Source organism: Capra hircus, chromosome 21, assembly GCF_001704415.2.
Source record: "Capra hircus breed San Clemente chromosome 21, ASM170441v1, whole genome shotgun sequence".
NCBI lineage: Eukaryota > Metazoa > Chordata > Mammalia > Artiodactyla > Bovidae > Capra > Capra hircus.
The window spans coordinates 19704757-19722702 of NC_030828.1; the positions used below are offsets into that span (position 1 = coordinate 19704757).

The following is a 17946-nucleotide window of genomic DNA, read 5'->3' on the forward strand; positions in this document are numbered from 1 at the left end:
ACATAAAATCAACCATCACAGGGATCCTTTAGGATGAGACTTTACTGGTTAGAAGATGAGAGGTTCCCTAGAAAAACCAGAAGGAGATAAATTTAATTATAGCCTCACAATGGTAATTAAGGAATCCATGAAGGTTTTGTGAGGACAGGATTCTTGGAGAAGATATCTCTCAGATCACAATGCAGCCTCCTTATAGGTTTGTTTGTTTGTTTGTTTTTCAAATAAAACCTCTTTATTTTTCTTTGCAGTCACATAGGTGAGATAAACAGTAGATCAGCTGAGGATATTTTATAATATTTAATGTGTGTGTGTGTGTGTGTGTGTATACACTAAGTCGTTCATTCATGTCCAACTCTTTATAGCCTTTTAGATAAATATCTGTTGTTTCATTTAATCACAAAAGCTATACATGCTTATCATAGACACTTCATAAAACATGAAAAAAAATCCAAAGTGCAAAATAAAATTGTCCATAAAGCCATTGTTCGAGTATAATTATTATCACTTTTTTAAATTAGCCTCCTCTTGATGTGATTTCAGATCCATGGATGAGGAGTTTATCACACTTGTCATGTGACACGTGACCCTCAACCTCACCATATCTGAACCTCTGAATAACATCTCTGTTCCCCTCTCTTCCAGGTGAACTATGACCACTTTACTCTTGGTGTTTGTGACTCTGAGGGTCATCGCAGCAGCCATCTCAGTAGAAGTTTCAGGTGAGGACATCCCCACGCATGTCTCATTTACCCGGCAGGCACTGAGGACTGGACTCGGGGGTCGGAGACCAAGCCTGGCACTGACAGTGCTTGATCTGGGCCATCACTTTAGAGGCCCCCCTCTCTGACTCTCCTACAGCCCCAACATTCCCTAAAAATGAGGAATTGTAGGGCCAGCGACATGTGTCCACCCTGCTCTATTCTCCCTCTGGGTACCCAGGACGCCCAGAATTCCCTGTCCAGCTGGACCCAAATCATCCCCAGGGCTACATGGTTTGCTCCTCTGGGTCCACCCTTCCATGAAAGGACCACCCACCACCGCCAGTCTGAGCCACCAGAAGGCCAGCGGGAGAGGTGAAGGGGTGACTGTTTGGGTGTGGACACAGCTGGGTTGTGGGAGCCTGGATAAATACAGATCCTTCACAGTGCAGAGCCGTGGAGGGAAGAAAAGGGGTCCTGATTCCCTCTCCTCCAGCATGGCCACCACATCCCAATGCAAAACTCTAAGGGATCCAAGAATTCTAAATTTGAATCTGGTTTTTCATTTTGAAAGGTATCATTGTCAAATAAGAAGATGGAACATTTTTTAAAAACAAGTTATGGGTCTATTGGCTTGATTTATAGCTTTTAAATATTTAGACATATGATCCATGAGTCTCCACTTGTACTCTTTCCCTGAGACCCTTGAATAGCCAGCTGGCTATACCCTGGGGTGATTTTCCCACACAGGCCAACCATTGCATGAGGGTTGGTTGAGAGCTTTAAAAACTGCAGGGCTGGGTGCTGCTGTCACTTCCAGTTGTCCCTGGAGAACCGTGTGTGTGTGATCAGTCAGTGCAGTATTGTCTGATTCTTTGTGACCCCATGGACTGTAGCCCACCAGGTTCCTCTGTCCATAGGATTCTCTAGGCAAGAATACTGGAGTGGATTGCCACACCTGCCTTCAGAGGATCTTCATGACCCAGGGATTGAACCTGAGTCTCTTATGTCTCCTGCATCGGCAGGTGGGTTCTTTACCACGAGTGCCACCTGGGAAGAACCTACCCTGGAGAGCTACCACCACAGAAACCATGCTGTGTTCTGTGCTAGGGCAGAGCCTCAGAGGGATATTTCTGTGAAGGGCCTTCTAGTGACCCCCCAGGATATCAAAAGGTTAGGGCTGGACCCCAAACATTCCTGGCTCCCTCTTTCTTGCCTTGCTGTGTATCTGCCACCCACAAATATCTGAAACATTTTTATGGTCAACCTGCAGGCTCTCCTAGAAAAAAAAAGTTCAATAAGTATATGACTGTTCATAAAAGTGCTGTTTTTTCAAAGGCTCTTTCTTTCCAATACCAGGAAGATTTTTTACTTCCAACAGAATTTACAAACTATCTGCATCTTCCCTATCAATACCATCTAGGTTTGTTGTTGGTTTTTTTAATGGAATCTAATCATATCCCAGGAGAAGGCAATGGCACTCCACTCCAGTACTCTTGCCTGGCAAATCCCATGGACAGAGGAGCCTGGTAGGCTGCCGTCCATGGGGTCACGAAGAGTTGGACATGACTGAGCGACTTCACTTTCACATTTCACTTGCATGCATTGGAGAAGGAAATGGCAACCCACTCCAGATCCCAACCTCACCCCAGGCTGACTCTTTGCAGACTTAAACGTCTGATCTTCTCTGATGCCTCTCCAACTAGGCCCCTGATCCCCCAACAACAGAAGAGAATGACTAGCCCTTCTGCAAGGTCAGGATGGAGCCCAAAGTGTTTGATATTTTTATATCCTAGCTTTACAAGTTGTATAAATTTTTTCTTCCCCACAGTAATTTTTTCTTGATGTTGTTCAGTCACTAAGTCATGTCTGACTCTTTGCTACCCCATGGACTGCAGCATGCCAGGCTTCTCTGTTCTTCACTATATCCCAGAGTTTGCTCAGACTCATGTCCATTGAGTTGGTGATGCCATCCAACCATCTCAACCTCTGTTATCCCCTTCTCCTCCTGCCTTCAGTCTTTCCCAGCATCAGGGTCTTTTCCAGTGAGTCAGCTCTTCACATCAGGTGGCCAAAGTATTGGAGCTTCTCCCCCAAAGTAACTTACCAATTTTTGAGTCAAGCTGTCACTCCAGAAAGACGGTTTCTGCTTATCCCATGGCTTGTCACTCCAGAAAGATGGGTTCTGTTTATCCCATGGCATGGCATCACCTAGGGTACCCCAGTTTGAGAAACAAAGAGGTACACCTCTGAGTTTCCCAATGGCCCCCTCTGCAATCCCTTCTGGCTCCATAGTTCCCATCTTGAGACACAGAGACCAGGGGGTCTTGAGAAAGCTGCTCTGGAAAGGGAATTCCATATGACACAGGAGCCTTCCCCAGCACCAGCACAGACATTGTCATTTCCAGAAGGACTGACAGAGAGGCTGGGTGGTCCTCTCTGGGCACTAATGGGTCTGTCTCCCGCCCCCATGTCTCCCTGCACAGAACCTGACAACTCGCTGAGTGTCAGCATCCCTGAACCGTCCCCGCTGCGGGTCCTCCTGGGGAGCTCCCTCACCATCCCCTGCTACTTCATCGACCCCATGCACCCCGTGACCACCGCCCCCTCCACCGCTCCCCTCGCCCCGAGAATCAAGTGGAGCCGCATATCCAAGGAGAAGGAGGTGGTGCTGCTGGTGGCCACGGAAGGGCGGGTGCGGGTCAACAGCGCCTACCAAGACAAGGTCACGCTGCCCAACTACCCCGCCATCCCCAGCGACGCCACCCTGGAAATCCAGAACCTGCGCTCCAATGACTCCGGGATCTATCGCTGTGAGGTGATGCACGGCATCGAGGACAGCCAGGCCACCCTGGAGGTCGTGGTGAAAGGTGAGAGCCTGCCCGGGGGGACCCTGCTTCACCTACAGAAAGAACCAGAATGGCATCCGCACTGGTGGGCACCCAGGCAGGCTGGCTTGCAAACCCCGGCTCCTCCTCCTGCCAGTTCACACCTCGGTTGAGTTACTTAATTTCAGTTGCTTCCTCTGTAACGTGAAACTAGTAATATCACTCTCGCTGGACTCTGAGTGAATTAAACACTCTGTGGCCACAGTCACGTGTAATGAATGACAATCTGTGCTTCCCAACAATCCTGTGATTCGATTGCTTTGTGACCATCCCCATTTTACAGACAAGCAAACTGAGGTTAAGTGACTTGCTTGAAGTTTCCCAGGAAGGGAGCCAGAGCATCTCCTGACTCTCCACCCACATGTCTTTTCCTTCCTCCACCTCCAGTTCCAGAAGCCAAAGAGGGATGAGGACTTTCTGGTCCCCTACCCTCGATGGACTAAGGAATATGGCTGTGTTCTTGGTAGGCTTCAGGACTTCAGTCAGCACCAAGTTTTTCCTGTTGGGTTGTTGTTGTTCATTTGCTCAGTTCTGTCCAGCTCTTCCCAACCCCATGGACTGCATCATGCCGGGCTTCCCTGTCCTTCACTATTTCCTGGAGTTTGCTCAAACTCATGTCCATTGAGTTGATGATGCCATCCAGCCATCTAATCCTCTGTTTCACCCTTCTCCTCCTGTCTTCAGTCTTTCCCAGCATCATTGTCTTTTCCAATGAGTTGACTTTTCACATCAGGTGGCCAGAGTATTGGAGCTTCAGCTCCAGCATCAGTCACTCCAATGAATATTCATGGTTGATTTCCTTTAGGATTGACTGGTTTAATCTCCTTTCTGTCCAAGGGATTCTCAAGAGTCTTCTCCAGTACTACAATTCGAAAGCATCAATTCTTTGGTGCTCAGCACTCTCTGAAATGCAGTCTGCTCCTACCTGTGCCTTAAACAAGACTCTCACTGGGATGGCCCTGGGCTGAGGGGGCATCTTTCTGCAAAGCAAATATGGGGTCCTGGAATGACATGAAAAATTATGAGGAAAGCAGATTTTTATCCAAGTCAAATAACCTAATTATCAGAATTATCACAGGTTTCCAAAAAGATGCCTTGTAAGGTAATGAGCTCCTTATTAATAGAAATGTTCTAACAAAGGCAGAAGGACCCCATGCAGATATGGAGCTGGGATCCACCCATCAGCTGGAGGCCCAGCCCAGATGTCTCTATGCCCCCTTGGCTCTCCCTGATTCTATGAAGGCCTGGATGAGGGGAGCCTTGCTGACCTGCCATCTCACTCTCCTGTGTCTTGCAGGCATCGTGTTCCATTACAGAGCCATCTCCACGCGCTACACCCTGGACTTTGACAGGGCGCAGCGGGCCTGCCTGCAGAACAGCGCCATCATCGCCACTCCCGAGCAGCTGCAGGCCGCCTATGAGGACGGCTTTCACCAGTGCGACGCCGGCTGGCTGGCCGATCAGACTGTGAGGTGAGCCCCGGGGCCACCATCGGAGCGGAGCAGGAGATGGACTGGAACACTGACCCGCACTGAGCTGGTGCCAGCCTGACACCAAGGCCAACCTGGGCTGGGGCTAGACAGGTGCCCTGGCCAGTCTGAGGTCAGGTCCCAAATCCTTGGTCCTCTGTCCTGTGGTGGATGAGTGATCACTAGCAGCATAGCTCTACATGAGCATTTTCTCCATGCAAATTATACATCATTATTCTTCCTACTCATTTTTCCCTTTACATCTTTTTAAAATTTTGGTGTTTATATATTTTTGTGAACCACTTTCTATTCTGTTTTTAATAGAGCAAGACACATGTAAATTAAGCTTTTTGGCTCATTTCCCCTGAGCACAGCTGCTAAGGGGTGGGTTCCCCGGCAAGACAGACAGAGCCTTAGCTTCAAGGGAGGGCAATCATGTAAGCAAGCCTGTAAAAGCAAGATGAGACAATTCATTTGAGGTGGATCAAAGCTCCAAATGCAAAAGCCAGAACCACAAAGCCACAGGAAGAAAACAAAAGGAAATAACTCTGTAATCTTGGGATAGGCAAAAGATCTCAGGATAAAAAAAGCCATTAACCATTAAAAAAAAAAAAAAAGGGCAAAGTGATTCAACAGCCTAGCATAGTGCAAAAGACCACACCTCAGATACAAGCGGTACTTATATACCTCAAACCCTAGTTTTGATACTTAGAGGCTGTGTGACCTTGAACAAGTTGCTTAACATCTCTGGGCCCCACTTTCTTATAGTTTAGAGTGGTTATAGCACCTTCCTTCTTAGGTTGATGTGAGACTCCAATGATACAGAGCAGGGTTCAGCAAACTATAGCTCATGGGTCAAGTCCAACCCACTCCTTGATTCTGTAAACAAAGTTTTATCGGAACACAGCCATGCTTGTTATTTTGTCTGTGGTTGCTTCGTTTGCACTAGGATGGCAAGGTTGAGTGGTTGGTCACAGTGGAGACCCTCTGGCCTGCAAGACCTGAAATATGTACTATCCATCCTTTTACAGAAAAGGTTTGCAAGCCCCTGATAGAACGTTTGGTACCAATAAATATTCAGTAAAAGGCGCCGCTTTCTGTCACCAATAGTTATGAAAACATCCATCTCAGTAAAGCTGGGAAAAAACTGTAGAAAACAAGTAGCCCAGAGATCTCAGCAGATCCCAGCAGACCCCGGCAAACACATCAGTAAGTCACCGTTCCTCCCACAAGGGAGGAAGGTACAAGGGCACAGGTCATCGGCCCCCTCCGTCCCCCCGAGTGTCACATCCCTGCTTTGGGTTCCCGGCAGGTACCCCATCCACACGCCTAGGGAAGGTTGCTATGGAGACAAGGACGAGTTTCCGGGCGTGAGGACCTACGGCATCCGGGACACCAACGAAACCTATGACGTGTACTGCTTCGCGGAGGAGATGGAGGGTGAGGCCGCCCCGCCCTCCCATGAGCCCCAGCCCAGCCCCTTCTTCCTGCCGACTCTCAGGGTCACGCGGGCCTCCTCCTGGGCAGGGTGATAATCCAGGATACCATGCCCTACCTCGACGTCCCTCCCAACCCCCCATCCTACCCCTGAAATACAGATACGTGGGACCAGGGCTTTGCCCAGTTAAAGACCAAACTCAGAGGAACCTGGGGATCTCCCTGAGGACTCAGGGCAGACGTAGGAAGGAGCTCCTTACCCGCCTGGCTGTGTCTTTTGCAGGCGAGGTCTTCTATGCAACATCCCCGGAGAAGTTCACCTTCCAGGAGGCAGCCAACGAGTGCCGGCGGCTGGGCGCCAGGCTGGCCACCACGGGCCAACTCTACCTGGCCTGGCAGGGTGGCATGGACATGTGCAGCGCCGGCTGGCTGGCTGACCGCAGCGTGCGATACCCCATCTCCAAGGCCCGACCGAACTGCGGGGGCAACCTCCTGGGAGTGAGGACCGTCTACCTGCATGCCAACCAGACAGGCTACCCTGACCCTTCATCCCGCTATGACGCCATCTGCTACACAGGTGGGTTTGGGCTGGAGGCATTTCAGTGGGGGAGCATGCCACCGAAATGGGGACCCAGAGGATGAAATCTTAGAATGGGGAGTTGGGTTTTACCTCCTTCAAGGGTCCACTGGGTACCTGAACCCCATGTCTTAGCACCCCCTATTTGCATGGGTTCCTCGGGAAGCTAGAATCACTGCAGCCTGCAGTGTACCCAGTCCTATCTCATCAGCCCAGAACTGGGGGAAAACATGAGATTCAGAGACTGTTTTCTCAAGTTTGAATCACGTCTCTGCCACTCACTCCTGGGCAGCTGTGACAAAGTCAAGGCCCTGAGCCTCGCTTCCCTTATCTGTCTAATGGGAAGATGTGGGGCCTGACTTGAGACCACGAGCCACAGGAGGGCGCTGTGATCTGCCCTTTTTAAAATTTTAAATATATTTATTTCTTACTTGAAGGATAATTGCTCTACAGAATTGAGTTGCTTTCTGTCAAACAATCAGCCATACATATACATATGTCCCCTCCCTCTTGAGTCTTCCTCTCCGCAGTTACCCTTTTTAATTGAATTCACTTCAAAATGAGGGCCATAGTGTTACTTAAGAGTGGGAAAAAGTTTTTGACAAGGGCTTTATTGTGAACATTTAGACTAAAACTTTTTAAAATGTTTTTATCCTGTATTTTACACTGTCTAGGGTTATTTGTGCAAACATAATTAGAATTACCCCCAAAAGCTTCTCTTCACTTTTCAATATTCCCACCACCCTGTTCGCAGTTGTAGCATCCTCATGAATGCTCTCTTTATTCATTACTAAGCAGCTCATTTGTTCATGACTGAGGCAGGCAGTTCTCTCATGGCACTTTCAACAATTTCATGAGTTCCTGCATCTTTGGGAAGATTTTTTCATTTCTCTTTCTAATTGATTTACATTTTCCCATTGGCTAGTTCTAACATCTGAGGTTCAGCAGGTGTTCACAAGATAGGTAAGGAAGCAACTGGCTGGCAAGGGATGTTGGAACAAGATGGGTTTAATAAGCAGTGAGCTGATTGGTCAGGGTCTTGTGCTATGGTGACTGCATATTCTTGCAATCTGGGGCACCCCTATAATAATACTCAAGCCATTGAGGTCTCCAACAATGGCCCTGGCCAGGTGCCTGGCACACAGTAGGTGCTTTCTTTTCTTAGCAAAGGAGGGGAGCATCTGATATTCATCTCCATCAAGCCAGCCCCAGGCCAACCACTAATGCCTGTCTCTGCCCCCTGCCCCAGGTGAAGACTTTGTGGACATCCCAGAAAACTTTTTTGGGGTAGGCGGCGAGGAGGACATCACCATCCAGACGGTTACCTGGCCTGATGTGGAGCTGCCCCTGCCCCGAAATATCACCGAGGGTGAAGCCCGAGGCAACGTGATCCTCACGGCAAAGCCCGACTTTGAAGTCTCCCCAACCGCCCCAGAACGCGAGGAGCCTTTCACGTTTGCCCCCGAAGTAAGGGCCACTGCATTCCCCGCAGTGGAGAACAGGACTGGAGAGGCTACCTGGCCCTGGGCCTTTCCCAGAGAGTCCACGCCTGGCGTGGGAGCCCCCACGGCCTTCACCAGCGAGGACCTCGTCGTGCAGGTGACCTTAGCCCCAGGTGTAACCGAGGTCCCTGGGCAGCCACGACTGCCAGGGGGTAAGTGTCCGCCACTCAAGGGGCTGCATCCAGGGCCGGGGGAAAGGGCTTGGTCTGGGGTCTTCTGTGTGCAGTGCAGGAAGTGCTCACTCAGTCGAGTCCGACTCTTTGCGACCCCACGGACTGTGCCCTCCAGGCTCCTCTGTCCATGGAATTCTTCTGGCAAGGATCCTGGATTGTCCTGGGTTGCCATTTCCCTTCTCCAGGGGATCTTCCCAACCCAGGGAATCGAACCTGCTTCTCCGGTGCTGGCAGGCAGATTCTTTACCACTGAAGCCACTTGGGTGGAGGTTCTTCTGTACTTTCAACTTCACCTGAGATGTAAGACAAGCCTCCCTCCTCTTAGACTCAGCTCTCCTCACTTGTGAAACAAAGAACAAGGGGGATGGTCCAGACCAGTGGTGCTCACGCTCTTTTATGTGTGTGTGGCTCTCTGTCACAAAGCATTTCCTTCAAATGAAGTCAGAGGTAAAAACCAGCAAATGTATCCACAGGTAGAGGTGAAGGGCAAAGAAAAACCTGAGGCCCTTCTGTCCATGGGCCCTCCTCGCCCCAACAGACACTTCCGCAGAATAGAGCCGCTGAACTTGGCTGCACTGGGTACCCTCAGGGCTTCTCACAGCACTGGCCTTCCAGAACAGGGGTCTGCAAACTGTGGTCCATGGACCAAACCTAGCCCTAGGCCATGTCCAGTTCTTCTGTGGCCCGTGAACTGAGAATTAAGAAGCTTTTTAAGTAGTTGAGGGGGAAAGTCTAAAGAAAATAACATTTTGTGACATATTGTGAAAATTATATAAAATTCAAATTTTAACGTCCACAAATAAAGTTTGACTGGAACAAAGTCACACCAATTCGGTAACATGTTGTCTGTGGCCATTTAGGGCCGTTTAGGGCTATCAGGGTAGGATCAAGTAGATATACAAAACCCATTTAGCCCACAAAGCCTGAAATGTTCTATCAGGCTTTTTCCAGAAAACGTTTGCCACCTCGGTTCTGGGATGGTGTTGTTTCAGATGCTTAATAAACGTCTGGATGGGGACTTCCCTGGCAGTCCAGTGGTTAAGACTGCACACTTCCAATGCATGAAGCATGGCTTCAATCCCTGGTCAGGAAACTAAGATCCCACATGCCAGGAGACCAAAAAAATAAATAAATATTTGAATAATTGGGATGTCACATCACGTGGAACTTGGCTGGTTCCAAAACTCAAGTCCATGAATAGGAAAGACGTACTGGGGTGACCTCCATCAAGACCCTTGGTAGTATCTCCACCTGGGGGTGGGGCAGATGGCCACCGCCATCCACCTTCACTCCCATGATGCCACCGAGTGAGATGTCAGCCTGAATCACGCAGATAAATACAGTATATTGAGAAGGAAGAATTGCTTAGAAGTTTGGGGTTAAGGCCAACAATAACGATATCCCAAAGTTGGCTCAGGGCTGAAAGAGACCCTCACTCCCTCCACGTGGCCGCCACCCATAAAGGTGCCAATGGATAGGTGAGCATCTAACACAGGATAGGACAAGAACGTGGGGGAGACTAAGATAAGGGATCCATCCGCAACTGGATGTAAACTGGCCAGTCACCCAGGGAAATGTCAAAAACCAATGTGTGTCCAGTTAAATGCAATGGGGGAGGCAGAGTGAGTGGGAGTTCATGGACAGGCTGTGTCCTGTGCTCATCCCCCAACCATACCCAGTGCACCGGCACAAACTCTTCCAGCTGTTTTCAGGAGGACCACCTACCCCCTGAACCCGGGACTTTGGGCCAAGTGGAAGAAAGGCAGTGGTTTGATAGATTTGTTTGGTTTTTTCCTTTGTCCTTCTCTGTATTTTCCGAATGCTCTGCAATGATCACCTAATCTTTTCATACTAAGAGCAAGTGCCTTGTTTTCAAGAGTCTGGGGACAAATGAGCAGCCTTGGAATGAGGAAGCCAGAATGAAGGGTTGGGGATACCCATGGCAGAAGGTTCCTAGAAGGCTTTCTCAGGAAGGTGAATTTCAGGAGCAGTGTGAACAAGCAGAGATTACCAGCTTGACAAGGAATCAGATGGGGAGTAGGAAAGGAAGGAGGGGATGAAAAGAGCTCATTCCTCAAGGAGCCAGGGCTCCTTCCACACCTACAAAGCCTTAAGAACCAGGTACCACGGTTATTGGCATTGTGGCCCTTGGTCCATGCCCTGATCCTGACCTGTCTCACCTCTCCCTCTCCTCCCCACCCAGGAGTCGTGTTCCACTACCGCCCGGGCTCCTCCCGCTACTCGCTGACCTTTGAGGAGGCCAAGGAGGCCTGCCTGCGCACTGGGGCCGTCATCGCCTCGCCCGAGCAGCTCCAGGCCGCCTATGAAGCAGGCTACGAGCAGTGTGACGCCGGCTGGCTGCAGGACCAGACAGTCAGGTGACAGACGAGCTGGGCTCCCCTGCCAGTCCAAACCCAAACATGCGAGGTCAAGCTTGGGGAGCCTGAGCCTGCGGCACCCACCACCAAGTAGGCGCCCACCTCACTGTGTGCTCCGTTAATTAGTGGCTCCTGGCTGACCCCTTAATTTCTCCCCCAGAACCAAAACATATTCCGAGAGGGTGGGAATGGGTCCCAGGAGACATTAACTCCTTGGTCATTTCTCCTCAAAAAACATACTGAGAGCTCCTTGTCAAGCCCCCCAGTCCTCCCCAGCCTGACCCTTCCATGCTGTGGGCTTTCTTCTGAAGCCGGGAATCCCTCGATGGCCCCCAGGCGGCCGCATCCCCAGCTGCACAGGGAACGTGTTGCATGAGAGGTTCCTTCCTGTTTTGTTTTTTTTTTTTGGCTGCACTGGGTCCCCACTGCTGCTTGTGGCTTCCTCTAGCTGTGGCGAGTGGGGGCTACTCTCTCATTAGTGTGTGCAGTCTTCTCGTTGTGGTGGCTTCTCTCATCGCGCAGCATGGGCTTTAGGGTGTGTGGCTTCAGCGGTTGCAGTGCATGGGCTCAGGAGTTGTGGCACACGGGCTTAGTTGCCCCACAGCGTGTGGGATCTTCCCAGACCAGGGACTGAACCCGTGTCCCCTGCACTGGCAGGCGGATTCTGAAGCACTGGTGCACCAGGGAAGTCCTCCTTCCTGGTCTGAATCCTTCAGGAGGCCTCCCGGCCTCACCCTGGGGCCCCGCATGCCCAGTTTTCCAGAATAAGCTCTCATCCACCCCTCCCACCCTCCCTTGCAGATACCCCATTGTGAGCCCACGGACCCCCTGTGTGGGTGACAAGGACAGCAGCCCGGGGGTCCGGACCTACGGCTTGCGGCCACCATCAGAAACCTACGATGTCTACTGCTACGTGGACAGACTCGAGGGTACAGGCCCTGTTCTCACATTTCGGGCTGTGGAGGGGTGAGGGGACTGATGCGGAGATGCAGAGGAGGGGGAATCACCATCCACCTAGCCCCGTTTTCACCTGAACAGCCAGCCAGGAAAGGATCCTATTTAAGAAAGAAGGCCTTCCCAGTCCCTCTCTCAGGCCAGGCCCCTTGTCTGCCTCCCAGATGGTTCATGTGGATTCCCCAGCATTGCAGGGAAGCACTGGTTTCTTGAAAAACCAATAAGTTCTATGGATAAATGAATTAATTTACTTGTACCAGAAAATGTTATATGCACCTTCTGCCTCATTGAGAATCTCAATGCCCATGAACAAATCAAAGACTATGAGAAGTCCTGCATTAAAAAAAAACAAAAACAAAAACAAAAACCACTTCTTCAACTCTGCTTAACCAAGCATCACCCAAGCTTAATGAAACACAGAACCTCTCTTTGGTCTTATTTCTTATCATTTCAATTAAAATCGCCAAATTACTGTCCCACTGAACACAATCTTGGAAATGCTGACATTCTGGAGAGATTTCAACACTGCCACTCACTTGTTTGGGGACCTGGGCAAGTTACTTAACCTCTCTAGGCCTCAGTTTCCTCATCTATAAAATGGAGCTGATTTATGCCTATATCAGAGACTTCACTGAATATTAAATGAGATGTGCGTGAAAAGTGCCTGGTATAAGCAGATGTTCAATAAATGTGACCTTCCTCCCCCCAGATCAGAAACAGACTCCAGTATTGTTCTGGGTGTTGGGACTCCAACCCCTGAGAGTGGCCACAGGCCCCGCTCCCTGAGTTCACAGGATCCAGGTGGGGCCACAGGTCCATAGCATTCAGGGCTCCATGATTAAGTGCTGAGGTTTAAGGGAGCACAGGGTGCCCAGGAGTGCCTCTCTTAGACAGAAGAGGGGGTGCCTACATGTGGCTGGAGAATCCAGAGAGAAGGAGGGGAGGTTGTTCGCATGGAGAGTGACTAACTCATCTTAGTGCAGCTGCCCTGCCCCTGGGCGAGCAGCGGCTGCTCTGGCCTTGGGCACGGAGGCTCACATCTGCCACCTGCCTCTGCCCCCAGGGGAGGTGTTCTTTGCCACACGCCTGGAGCAGTTCACCTTCCGGGAAGCCCAGGAGTTCTGTGAATCCCAAAACGCCACGCTGGCCACCACGGGCCAGCTCTACGCTGCCTGGAGCCGCGGTCTGGACAAGTGCTACGCTGGCTGGCTGTCCGACGGCAGCCTTCGCTACCCCATCGTCACCCCAAGGCCCGCCTGTGGTGGGGACAAACCAGGCGTGAGAACCGTCTACCTCTACCCCAACCAGACAGGCCTCCTGGATCCGCTGTCCCGGCACCACGCCTTCTGCTTCCGAGGTTTGTGTCCCCATGTCCACTCCAGGCCCCCTCTGTCTTGGGGGTGACCCCACCAGGCTCGTCCCTCCTGATCTCTGCCCATCCATCACAGCAAAGAGGAAAAAGTCAGTCCCTCTGGACGGGATGACCTTAGGCTTTGACTCTGTGGCAAGTACATCCTTCTAATGTGCCCCTAGAGACACATAAAGAGAAACAAGTAAGACCTTGGGTTCTAAAATCAGGCAGATCTGAATTTTAATTATGACTCTGCTGCTTTGTGGCTGTGTGACCTTGGGCGAGTCACTTAGTCTCTCTGCTTCTCTGCTTTCTCTATAAAATAATGATATAATATTTCCTACCTCAAATTGTTGCTGGAAGGATTAACTGGGGTAGTGCATACAGAACACTTAGCATAGTACCTGGGAAATAGCAAATGCTCGATAAATGTTAGCTTTGCAAATAAATAACACACATATATGTTGTGTGTATGAGTGTATATAAGTATACATACAGTTTTGATTTGTACAGCCTGGTCAAACTTTCATCTGCTTCTAAATATTTCTGTGGTGAGTTTAATCAAATTATTATTCACTAAGCACCAAAAATTCACATTTCTAACTGACCCATGCTGAGGACTCTATACCATGTTATCAGAGTTCTGAGAGGGATGTCATCGACTCAGTGGGCATGGCCAAGGACTGGCTAGGCTCTGATTGGATGAGTTCTTACAGGGTCCATGGGTCCAGATACACTGCCCAGAATGTAGATTATAGTACTGGCTTGTTCCGTATTTCACATATCATACATCAAAACTCAGTATATTTATAACTTCCTGTGAATATGTAATTATTTCAAAATAAAGTTAATTTTTTAGAAAAATCCCCGAGGGACTTCCCTGGCAGTCCAGTAGATAAGACTTAGCCTTCCAATGCAGGGAGCGTGGGCTCAATCCCTGATCAGGGAGCTAGGATCCCACGTGCCTTGTGGCCAAAAAAACAAAACATAGAACAGAAACAGTATTGTAATAAATTCAATAGAGACTTTAAAAATGGTCTAAATCAAAAAAAGGGGGGGGGGAATCTTTAAAAAAAACAAACCTTGAACATCCCAAAGTTTCCAAGACTTTCAGTGCTAAGTCACTTCAGTCGTGTCCAACTCTTTGTGACCCTATGGACCATAGCCCACCAAGATCCTGTCTATGGGATTCTCCAGGCAAGAATAATGGAGTGGGTTGCCATGCCCTCCTCCAGGGGATCTTCCTGACCCAGGAATCGAACCCATATCTCTTATGTCTCCTGCATTAGCAGATGGGGTTCTTTACCATTAGCCCCACCTGGGAAGCCCCAGGGTCACCTTTTACAACCTAATTCAAAGAAAGTTCAGTCTCACTCTGTCAGTCAAGAAAGCCAATCCCTTCCCAGAGGATTTGATGAGGCCCTCACCCCAGCACCCCTCTCCTTACTCTGGACATCAGAAGCCAAGCCAATTAGCCCCCCAGTAAATTCTCAGCCAAGCATCTCTACTATCCATCCCTGACCCTTTGTAGACTCAGCCTTTTATACATCTGCTGAGAAACCTGGCTTCCTTCCCAATCAAGTGCACAAAACCAGCACAGTTACTCCCAATCAATGAATCCTGCCTTCACCATCCAGTGCTAGGATGGCTTCATGCATGTTAAATAGCACTCTCCTGATTTTGATCCAGACACACTTGGAACATAATTTCTGTCCCCAAGAAAGGCAGCATCATTGCAGTACTTGGGAGCAGAGTCTGACATCAGATCGTGCTGTGTGCTCAGTCACTCAGTCATGTCTGACTCTTGCGACCCCACGGACTGTAGCCTGTCAAGCTCCTCTGTCTATGGAATTCTGCAGGCAAGAATACTGGAGCAGGTTGCCATTTCCTCCTCCAGGGGATCTTCCTGACCCAGGGATCAAGCCCACATCTCTTGCATCTCCTGCATTCGCAGGTGGATTCTTTACCACTACACCACCTGGGAAGCCCCCAGCACCAGATGCTTGGGCCCATGGACTAGATCTGTCACTTAGAAGCCACTGACACTGGAAAAGTCACTTAACCTTAGTTTCCCTGTCTGTAAGTGAGATAATGTATCTCTCTCACACGGCTGTTGTGGGATAAAATGATTTTATCTTATTTTAAAATATTTATTTATTTGGCTGTGCTGGGTCTTAGTTACGGCACGCAGGATCTTTAGTTGTGACAGGAGGGATCTTTAGTTGCTCCACACAAACTCTTAGTTGCCGTGTATGGGATCTGGTTTCCTGACCTGGAATTGAACCCAGACTCTTGCATTGGAAGCACTGAGTCTCAGCCACTGGATCACCAGGGAAGTCCCCTAAGATGATTTTATGCATTGATGCATCATGACACCTTTAAACAATGCCTGGCATGTATAATAGATTCTGCAAAAGAGGTGCCCCAGACCACCCTGAAATAAAGTGCTGATGGTGTGTGCATATTGATATAGTTGAAGCAAACAGCTCTTATTGATTAATGACAAACGTCGTCTCACTGGACTGGGTGGGGATTGGAAGGCCAAGGACGAGCAAAATTTGTGCACAAGCCTGGCCCACCTCATGGTCCCCTGGGTCCACTGAAGAAGGGTCAGCCTGGGGTGGGTCACTGGTAAGGAGGAGCCCCCAGCCCTCACCACCCATATCCCCTTTAGGTGTTTCAGCGGCGCCCTCTCCAGGAGAAGAGGAGGGTAGCACACCCACAGCGGGCCCTGAGGTGGAGGACTGGATCGTGACCGAAGTGAGGCCTGGCGTGGCTGCTGTCCCTGTCGGGGAGGAGACGACTGCAATCCCAGGCTTCACCGTTGAGCCAGAAAACAAGACGGAATGGGAACTTGCCTACACCCCAGCGGGCACCTTCCCACTACCAGGTCCGTCCGGCCTCTCCTGCACGTCCTGCTGCCTCCCTGAGCCAGGGTGTGGCCTGGATGGGGCAGGAGAGGGTGTTCTCTCCCTGGGACCCGTGCCCTGACCCCCAGCCCTGATGTTATCTAAGTGTGCTGCCATGGGCAACGTCAGCCACCTCAGCAGGCATCTAGGACCAACTCCTAAGGGAGAAAACGGGCAGCTTTGTTCATAAAGCACACCTCTTCTCTCTTTCACTCTCTCTGCACACAATCTTCCAGCTACATGCCGCAAATGCCCAGCACTGAATCAGCTGGAGGACTCTCACCTACTCTGTGCTCCTGCATTCACACCTCTACTCCCTCACCTCTTAAAACTCTCGTGGGAGGAACTCCAACAGAGGGGAGAGGACCTGGGAGGGGGTGGCTGTTGGCAGTCCCACTGTGACCTGTCTTCTCTTGTTTCTCCTTCTGGGTCCTTTTTTTGGGCCAGGTGTCCCCAGTCAGAACTTCCTGAGCAACAGCTGTTATGATTAAATCACATGGGACTTGCTGGGATGAAATCCACAGACTCCAAACCCTATTGGAAAAAGCATTTACTAGGCATCAGGTTTAGGAAATCCTGACTTACAGAAACATTAATAGCACCCACCCCACAACCCCCGCCATTGCAGACCTCAGAGCCTTGGATGTGCTAATATGCTCTGTAAAGCAGAGAGGGCAGTGTATTCAATGGGTCCCAAATGAATGTGACCACAGGGTCCTTTTTTTTTTTTTTTCATGGAACATTTTTAACATGGCCCACTTTGGGTAAGGCTGATTTATAGTGATGCACAGTAGCCTGTGTGTACCTGCCAGAGTCAGTTTGCCCAGGGTCACATGCATTTGAAGACAGGGATATATCAAAACTTCCCACTAATTCATCCAGTCACTCAGTCAGTGCACAGTTTCCAAGCAATCTGGCCACACCAAGTGCTCCTCTGGGTGCTGGAAATGCAAATCCAGAAGGTAAAGTCGCATCAGTGGAGTAAGTAGAATTTTCACTCAGAGACCTCACCCAGTATTCACACGTGCTCCAGGCCCTTTCCTTGCCCTTCACCAGGACAGGAAGAACTGAGTCCTCTTGGGCATGAGTGTATGGCTTGGCACAGGACTTGGGCAGCCAGTAACAGAAGTTATTCATGGGAGGGGACTCCAGTGGCCCCACAGAAATATTTCCCAATATTTTGTCAGTTCCCTACCACCTCACTGATTTGAGCCATATGGGGAACCATCTCTACTGCTGTTAACTCTGGACCTTTTTCTTTAAATTGACTTGCTTTTGACAAGAAACCAAAAATGTAATATCTGTAAGTGGCTATTTTCTGATTTGTGGTGTGTGTATATATTTATGTGTATGAGTGTGGGGAAATTCCCCGGTGGCTCAGTGGTAAAGAAACTGCCTGCAATGTGGGAGACCTGGGTTTGAGTCCTGGGTTGAGAAGATCCCCTGGAGGAGGGCATGGAAACCCACCCCAGTATCCATGCCTGGAGAATCCCATGGACAGGGGAGTCTGGCGGGCTACAGTCTATGGGGTCACAAAGAGTCAGACACAACTGAAGTGAAAGAGCGTGCATGCACGCATGTGTATGTGTGTTTAAATACATAGAAAAATA

General features: G+C 49.8%; 1 protein-coding gene across 1 annotated transcript in view; it reads left to right on the top strand.

The window, feature by feature from the left end:
• Nucleotides 1-17946, top strand: part of ACAN (aggrecan) — a 67761-nt gene that overhangs the window by 27616 nt on the left and 22199 nt on the right. The window contains exons 2-11 of the mRNA XM_018066613.1: nucleotides 643-719; nucleotides 3185-3568; nucleotides 4884-5058; nucleotides 6368-6500; nucleotides 6781-7069; nucleotides 8319-8723; nucleotides 10948-11122; nucleotides 11924-12051; nucleotides 13140-13433; nucleotides 16102-16317. Of these exons, the coding sequence (XP_017922102.1) occupies nucleotides 650-719; nucleotides 3185-3568; nucleotides 4884-5058; nucleotides 6368-6500; nucleotides 6781-7069; nucleotides 8319-8723; nucleotides 10948-11122; nucleotides 11924-12051; nucleotides 13140-13433; nucleotides 16102-16317 (2269 nt within the window). The 5' untranslated portion in view covers nucleotides 643-649. The remainder of the gene's footprint in view (nucleotides 1-642; nucleotides 720-3184; nucleotides 3569-4883; nucleotides 5059-6367; nucleotides 6501-6780; nucleotides 7070-8318; nucleotides 8724-10947; nucleotides 11123-11923; nucleotides 12052-13139; nucleotides 13434-16101; nucleotides 16318-17946) is intronic.